Raw genomic sequence first — 8,920 nt, forward strand, 5'->3', positions numbered from 1 at the left:
TGTTGAGGGTTGTTTGTGTGTTATAACTATATTTTGATCCACATGAAAAGCATAACATTTTTAGAATAAAAAACAGTACTTCCCATTTTTCAGAATGCTTTACATTTTCAAAGAACTCTCATAAATTGAATTTATTCCTGGAATAATCAAAGACCATTAGAACAATGACCTTATCTGATCTCAGCTACCCATCTGGAAACCTAGCCATCATCCGAGTGCCCAACAAGACTAACGGTTTCACGTGTATAGTCCAAGACGACATGCCCTCTAACCCTGCCATCCTGGCGGTGCTGAATTCTTTTGGCAGAAGTTCCTGCTATCATCCCAATGGAAATGTCTGGTAGGCTTCTAGTTTCCTCCTGCTGCCATTGTGCTGTTTGAGTTTGTGAAACTATTTTTCCCTTCATTTTTTCCAACTTTACTGAGATATAATTGACATACAATGTTGTCTAATTTAAAGGTGTACAATCATGTTGATTTGATACACTTAAAAACTGCAGAATGATTGCCACCATAGCTAACACCTGCACCATGCCACCTAATTATCATTTTTTAGTATTGAGAACATTTCATGTATACTCTGTTAGAAACTTATGACTATAACATAGTATTATTAAGTATAATTACTATGCTCTACATTAGATTCCCAGAACATATTCATCTTATAATGACATTTTATTTCTCCTTTTAAATGATAAAATGGCTCTAAGAAAATTTCTTTAAGTCAGTGGTCCTTAGATAGTAATTTGTAACTCAGAGAAATATTTGATTTATACCTTTCTGTGTGCTTCTCAATGGAAAAATCCTAGGCAAATTTATAAAACAAAGTTCATCATATTCTTTCTATAAACAGAAAGAAAATATGCAGTATATAATTTCAATATTATAAAAACTTTATATAAATTATAAAGTCACCCTAGGGATTTGGAATATGGATTCAGAGAGTCTCTCTAGAATCTGTGTCCTAATAATATTATACTGCCTCATCTGAGGAAATCATTTATAGTGCACAGGTGCTACACTAGGTTGTCATTGTTGGAGATATACTTCTAACTAGTAACTTCCTGTAACCACAACCAACAAAGATAACATGCAAACAAAATATCTAGGGAAATTGAGATTTCGATCCCATTTTTATCCACTAACTTATCTACTCTGACTTCATATTATTTCATTTATGAGCAAATAAAATTTAGATTCTAACTTCAAATACAATTTAAACTTTTTGAGCTTTTCAGAAAGAGTTATTCTCTCTCTTTACATTATTTAGAGGTATAACAGTCTCATCCTGAGAAATTCTGCCAATTGCATGAAAGTTTGGACACGGTCAGAACTTGAGAGAGTTAGGACACAGAAAGCTATTTGTGTTTGTAGTCCAGTGCAGTAATCAATCCATTATCTCCTTGTATATTGGACAATTTTTACTTACCCTTTGGGGCTCAAGAGCAACTCTGTATTACATTTGTTGGAGCACTACATTAATTATCACCAGATATTCGTTAGTTTCTAGGACTTTTCCATGTCAATAAAGCCCTCTGAACCACTAACTCAACTCTTGGGCCCTCTGACATGATTCCTTGATATGGATGTAACTTTTTCTAGCTGCCTCTTGTGAAAGAGACCTCTACCTGACCTGCTGGACTAAAGATCTTTGAATGCAAATCCTGGGTCTTTGCTGCTATATAGCATGTATCTGTACATGATATAGACTCAAAGAATGTTTATCAAATAAATAATTTATCCAGATAATTCTGTATGCTACTTCCCAGCTACAATAAAATAATCACCTCAATTTCCCATTTGTACTTTTGCTATTAGATTACTACCACTTATCGGTAGGGAAATAAGATGTTAATGATTTTACTTACGGGTCACTCATTGCCAACTCACCTAGTTGTTTTTTTTTTTTTTTTAAATTTTGAAGTCAGTTGTATATTAAGAGATATTCCTTTTAAAAAGATTTTATTTATTTATTTTTAGAGAAAGGGAGGGAGAAAGAGAAGGAGAGAAACATCAATGTGTGGTTGCCTCATGCCTCCATCTGGGGACCTGGCCCACAACCTAGGCATGAGCCCTGATTGGGAATCGAACCAGTGACCCTTTGGTTGACAGGCTGGCGCTCAATCCACTAAGCCACACTAGCCAGGGCCGATATAGCTTTTAAAAAATAATTCATTATTAAATTAAGCCAACTTTCTGAGTACCCAGAGCTCTACATATTCTGTCTCCTAAAGAAAGGGATGGTGATCCAAGTTGGAAGAAGGTGAGAGAGTATGAGAAGGATGTAACTGAGAAGAATGGGAAGCATTAGTGCCACTAGCTTGCAGACTGTGCAGAGCTAAATGTGTATGTTTGCAGTAAAGTGTGGCATCAGTGATGCTAAGAGACTGGGGAGCCCAGCTCATAAGTTCCGCCTTCTGTTCCGTTACAAAGCCCTATCCACCATAGTGATTTCAGAGATGTCCCCTGAGCCTCTTCCGCCCACACCTGGCCCTGATGAGAGGCTTCCCAGGCTTCCTGACTCCCAGGTGCCAATGCTGTTAGAAAACACTTGTACTGAGGCCAAATTGGCTTTCCCCAAAGCATACACTCCCTGGTCTTCATTTGGGCCTGGTGAAAATCTAAGCACTGGTCTTCTCCCATCTTTCACGTATAGCCTACTCTCCTGTATTTCTTCTTGTCCAGACTAAAACCCTGCTTCATCCTTCTTCCCAGCATATCATTTTCCAGATCCCTTTACCATCCCAGTTCCACCCATGAGACCCATTTTTGTTTATCAGGTCTTGAATTAAACTCAGTACTTCAAATTAGTATAGAATTCTGTCACAGTCTTATCACCTGAGGTTTTCTGTCATTTATAGGCCATTGGCTAGCATAGACTACTACTCCCCCTTGGTTAGCAAATGTCAGGGCGAATTTCAGAGTTGAATTACAATGTTTCTGTTTGCAATTGTTAATATTATTTCTTCCCAGGATATACATCAATATCTTGGGAGGCCAATATTCAGATCAAGCCGGCAACAGAATAAGGGCTTGGAATTGGTCAAGTTCTGTTGCTCCCTCATCCTTTGTTTCATTTAAGCCTGTCTTCCTGGCTTTGAACCATTATGTTGGAATGCGCATCTTAGAACAAGACAAGATTTCAATCACTTTCCTAGCAATGGGCCAACAGGCAAGGATCAATGTCGGAACCAAAGTGAAGGTAGGTACATTTTAAAAAAACAGTTAAAGCATTTAGAATAATAATAAAATAACTTTTGTTAGTGTTATTACTGATAAATTATACTTGTGTGTCATCTACCATCCACTAAGAATTTTGGAATTCAATTTAAAAACACATATGGGAAAGTTTCATATGGGGTTGAGGGAGTCTTATAAATTGTTTCTTCACCCTCAGAAATTCCTTCTAATTCAGACTTGGATCCAAGCAACAGTTACCTAGTGTTTACTCTGCGACTATACAGTGCTGCTTTCAGGGTTTGGTTTTAGGATTTTTTCTTGTGTTTGCTTTTCTCTGTACTATGATAGAAAGCCATGAGCTAAGTCAGGAGGCCTGGGTTCTAATCATGTTCAAGGCCAAGCATAAGCCCTATTTTGTTGGAGACACTTCCAGACTGCCTAGCCCTTGGCCAAATGAGGGTCAGTCGTGTCCTTCTCTGGGGTGTCCACAAAACTCACCTCCGTTCCTGTGCTTGCTGAGCCATACTTCTATAATTGCCCTCACAGCCACTTTCCTTACTGGTGGTGAGCTCCTGAATTACAGGATCTCTGTCTTACTGATTCCTCTATCCTGCCCAGGGCATGGTCCAGAGTACACTTTCAGTAACTGACAATACTGTGCATTGGTTAAGAACAAGGACTTCAACTTCGGCCAAGATGGAGGCATAGATAGACACTGTGCCTCCTCATACAACCAAAATAAGGACCTGAAACAATTTAAATCTCAGCATCTCTGAAATTTAAAAACAAAAAACAACCAGTACTGACAGAAAATTGAACTATATGGAAGTCAAACAATGAAAGAGTTAAAGAAGACACATTCATCCAGACCTGTAGAAGGGGTGGAGAGGGCTTGCAGCAAAGCAGCGGCTGGTGGACCCAGTAAGGCGGATTGTGGGCAGGATGCAGTGTGCAAGGCGGCTGGCAGACTGGGGCAGTTCCACATTTATACACAGATAAATCAGGCAAAACCGGGGAGTGAAACAGACCGCGCAACCCAGGGCCCCAACGCCGGTAAATAAAGCCTCAAATCACTGATTGTAAACACCTGTGGGGGTTGAGGTGCCAAGAACGACTCCCAGCCTCACAGGAGAGTTTGCCTGAGAGACCCACAGGGTCCTAGAATGTACACAAGCCCACCCACACAGAAATCAGCACCAGAAGGGCTGAAATTACTTGTGGGAAGCAGGGGAAGTGACTGAAATCTGGCGGAGAGCAGAACAAGCACCATTCTTCCTTCTCGGACCCCTGCCCCACATACAGTGTCACAATGCAGAGCAACAAAATGGGTTGCCCACCCGGGTGAACACCTAATGCTCCACCCCTCACTATGTAACAGGCATATCAAGACAAAAAAAGGGGGGCCTCAATGAAAGAACAGATCAAAGCTCCAGAAAAAATACAACTAAGTGACAAAGATGTAGCTAACCTATCAGATGCACAGTTCAAAACACTGGTAATCAGGATGCTCACAGAACTGGTTGAATTTGGTTGCAAATTATATGAAAAAATGAAGGCTTCACTAAGTGAAATAAAAGAAAATGTAGAGGGAACCAATAGTGATGGGAAGGAAACTGGGACTCAAATCAATGGAGTGGACCAGAATGAAGAAAGAAACAACCAAACAGAAAAGAATGAAGAAACAAGAATTCAGAAAAAAATGAGGAGAGGCTTAGGAACCTCCAGGACATCTTTAAACATTCCAACATCCAAATTATAGGAGTACCAGAAGGAAAATAGGAAGACCAAGAAATTGAGAACTTATTTGAACAAATAATAAAGGAGAACTTCCCCAATCTGGGGAAGGAAATAAGACTTCCAGGAAGTCCAGGAAGCTCAGAGAGTCCCAAGGAAAGTGGACCCAAGAAGGAACACACCAAGGCACATCATCATTAAATTACCCAAGATTAAAGATAAGGAGAGAACCTTAAAAGCAGCAAGAGGAAAGAAGACAGTTACTTACAAAGGAGTTCTCATCAGACTGTCAGCTGATTTCTGAAAAGAGACCTTACAGGCAAGAAGGGGCTGTAAAGAAGTATTCCAACTCATGAAAGGCAAGGACCTACATCCAAGATTGCTCTATCCTGCATCAAAGCTATCATTTAGAATGGAAGGGCAGATGAAGTGCTTCCTAGATAATATCAAGTTAAAGGAGTTCATCATCACCAAGCACTTATTATATGAAATGTTAAAGGGATTTACCTAAGAAAAAGAAGATAAAAAACATGTACAGTAAAATGACAGAAAACTTGCAGTTATTAATAACCACAACTAAAACAAAAACAAAAACAAACTAAGCAAACAACTAGAACAGGAACAGAACCACAGAAATTGAGATCACATGGAGGGTTATCAATAGGGGAGTGGGAAAGGGAGAAAGGGGGGAAGGTACAGAGAATAAGTAGCATAGCCGGTAGGTAGAAAATAGACAGGGGGAGGTAAGAATAGTATGGGAAATATAGAAGCCAAAGAACTTATAAGTATGACACATGGGCACGAAATAAAGGTGTGGAATGTGGATGGCAGGGGGTGTGCAGTGTGGAGGGGAGTGAAGGGGGAAAACGGGACAACTGTAATAGCATAACCAATCAAATATATTTTTTAAAAAAGAAATACATGTATATACACTAATGACAACAAAAAAAGAACATGGACTTCAGGTTACAGAAGGTATAATTTCAAATCTCAACTCTGCCCTCTAGCTAAGTGGGTGAACTTGAACTTTAGTTTCCTCGTGTTAGTACAGGCAGACCCAGAAAAAAGCCCCAAGACTAGAAATCTACCTTTTAAACTGATGGGCAGTGAAAGGCTGAAGAAAGAGGCAGGCCACTCCAGTCTGGCAATTAACAGAGTTCATTAAGGGGAATTCACATACAAGGTACATCTGGGGCAGAGGATGTGGATGTCCTCCACACTGCTTGACAGGCACCAAAGAATTATACAGACCAAGGTGAAGGAAAATGCCCAGGTAAGGACAAGGGCTGTTCCAGGAACCAGCACACCATGGGGCATAGAAGAGAGGTACTATTTACATCAGAAGGACAGTGTGGATTATAGTCAGACAGCCTCTGAGGGAAGCAGTCTCTGTCCTGGCCCAGGTCTAGCTCACGGGTCTGGCAGCAGTCATGTCATGGGGCAGTCTGTCCGTCACACTTCATCTATAAAATGAGGGTAACGATTCCTACTTTTCCGACTGTCGTAAAGATTCAATGAGAATGCAAAGTACTATGCGTGGTGCTTGGCATCAACTAAATACTCAGTCAGGGATAGTTAAACATACATGTTTATTTTTAAAATAAACATGTTTATTTTTTATAATTTTTATAAACATGTTTATAATTTAAAATTATTCCCAATTTCCCTTTTTAATGAATGGCCTTTGGCTTAAATGCTGTTCCATCTGATGTTAAATTTCTACCTGCTTTCTTTCACTTGCTTGGTGCATTCTAGTTTCAATGGTGCAATGGCCTTTTAATCTAGTTTCAAGTTGGATGTGTTTCTTGTAAACACATATAGATGGATTTTGCTGCTTTCCGCAACCTAATAAAATCAGTCTGTTAATATGTTCTATTTTGGTTACTCTAAAATTTTTACCTATATATTTCATATGTATAGAATTAACTCCCAAGTCCTCCAGTTACTTCTTTTCCTTGACAACAATAACCCTCTCAAATCCTTCAGAAAATGTTAACTGTGTATGTTCTAAAGTCTTCCTCTGACTACTAATTCTGTTTCCTTGAACGAACATAAGCATCTTTGATAGGTAAATTTGGTACCTCTGTCACGGAGCCAAAATTCCTCAAATGTGTGGTGGTTCTCGGTTCTGTGTTCATTTTTGTGGTTGAGAATCCCTGTTTTCCTGCACGTTCTGCTAACTGAAGTCTGCTTCTGATGACTTCAGTGAAGTTGTATGTGCTCTGGAGGGGTCGAAGGTGAGCCCCAGTGCCAGGCTTGATGCAGGGGGAGGCAAGGGCTTCCTCCCACACTGTTATTCTAACATTTGCCTCAGGGCCCCTCCTGCTTCTCATTTCTGTTTGACTTTGAGCTCAGAATGTGTGTGTTTTAGGTTAGTGGTTTCATTTAATCATTTATCACTCTGGATAAGGCCCCTATCTGCTTTTTGGTTTTTCGGAATTCCTCAAGATTATTTCTGCTGATAAAATTTTTTCCTATTTTCTAGAACTATTATTCCCCTCCAAAAAAGTTTTGTCATATTATGAGATTTGGAATTGAAGGGAAGTTAAAAAATGCTGATCCATTCTTGTTACTCATCCATCTCATACTCCTTCCTCCTTCCCTCCCTTCCTTCCCTCCATCCTTTCTCTCCACGGGGAGGGATGAAAACGCAGGATATTGTGAGTTCTTGTGTCTTTTGCAGGCAAGTGGTCACTCAGCTTACAGAAGGCAGTAATTCAGCTTCTATCTAGTCTGCCCCACTGAACACCCCTCTAGGCTGGTCCTGAAGCTGCAAACTGGAAACTTCTCAGGCAAGGCTGTGCTAGCAGGTCCATTCACCTTCCTGCAGCTGCAAACAGACGTCAGCCTGAATCAAAGGCTATGAGGAAGTGAGGAGAGCAGGGGCAGAGGAAGGGTCATGGACAGGGTAATGTGGACCAGCCTCCTGGAGGTAGGGGCACCTTTCAGGAGAAGGAAGAGTTTTAGTCCTTCTAGTCCTTCTTGAAAACCCAGCTCAGGTGCTGCCTCCTCTGTGGAAGGTTGCCCCTCAGTGCCCCATTCGCCTCCAAGCTGGTGCTCACAACATGGGCTCCTACAGGGCACTTCCCAGGGAAGAAACTGTGTTTGCAGCATCTCTGTGCTCCCCTAGTACATGCTGGTTAAGTTCCTTGAATAAATTGTAAGCATTTGAAAGTATCTGAATCATTTCCTCTGACCTACTCTGGTCTCTCAAGTCTCCACAGAATTTCAGGTTAGAGTAACACCACTGCCCCTGCTTATAATCAGACTCAAGAGGGAATCCAACCCCAAATCAGTGTAGCCACTGGCCTCGGCCCACAGGGACCATTCCCACTATTAGATCCTCAGCTTCCCTTCTCTTTCTCTTTGCTGGAAAGCTAACAAACCCTGAGGAGATTCCAGTTCACCGCTACATCAACAAGGATGACCTTCTTCTGCTGGCCACTTTAATAAAGATTCGACGCCTGTTTCATAAACTTGAAGGATGTGTGAATTTCCCGTCTGGCCAGGTTTGGGAAAAATTTAAGCAACCGTCTTACCTTTCTTCACTTTCTGTAAAACTAATGGCCCTTTGTCACAATTCTGGTATAAAGCAAGATACAATAACAGCAATAGCAGCTATAATAAATGAAAAAACTTAACTAAGAATGAAGATGCTTTCATTGTTTCATTGATTTTTTTAGGAGGAGGTATGGGAGATTTCAAGAAACATATATAAAATGACTAGAAAAGAACAAGAAATATGCTTTGTTATAAATTTAGAACACATCCTGAGTCCTCACTGGTTTACATTCTTGCTTGGAGAACAAACAACTCACTTTCAGGACACCAGAGAGGGATAAAATCAGCAAACGTGTCTGTATCAGTTAGACTATTATCAGGAAAACAAAAAGCAGGGAGAGATTAGATGCTTCCAAAACCATCTTAAAGGCTGGGAATGTGAAGGCCAAGGAAAACCCTGCTGGCTTTCAGGAAACTTAGAAGTGAGAGGATCCCAGGAAGCCAG

General features: G+C 40.5%; 1 protein-coding gene across 1 annotated transcript in view; it reads left to right on the top strand.

The window, feature by feature from the left end:
* ERICH6 (glutamate rich 6) overlaps positions 1 to 8,555 on the top strand; it is a 51,359-nt gene extending 42,804 nt beyond the window's left edge. Inside the window, 3 exon segments of the mRNA XM_037136149.2 lie at positions 185 to 340; positions 2,974 to 3,202; positions 8,292 to 8,555. Of these exon segments, the coding sequence (XP_036992044.2) occupies positions 185 to 340; positions 2,974 to 3,202; positions 8,292 to 8,555 (649 nt within the window).
* The last annotated feature ends 365 nt before the right edge of the window (positions 8,556 to 8,920 follow it).

The sequence above is a fragment of the Artibeus jamaicensis genome, unplaced genomic scaffold (assembly GCF_021234435.1).
Source record: "Artibeus jamaicensis isolate MK-2021 breed Jamaican fruit bat unplaced genomic scaffold, CSHL_Jam_final contig_466, whole genome shotgun sequence".
Classification (NCBI taxonomy): domain Eukaryota; kingdom Metazoa; phylum Chordata; class Mammalia; order Chiroptera; family Phyllostomidae; genus Artibeus; species Artibeus jamaicensis.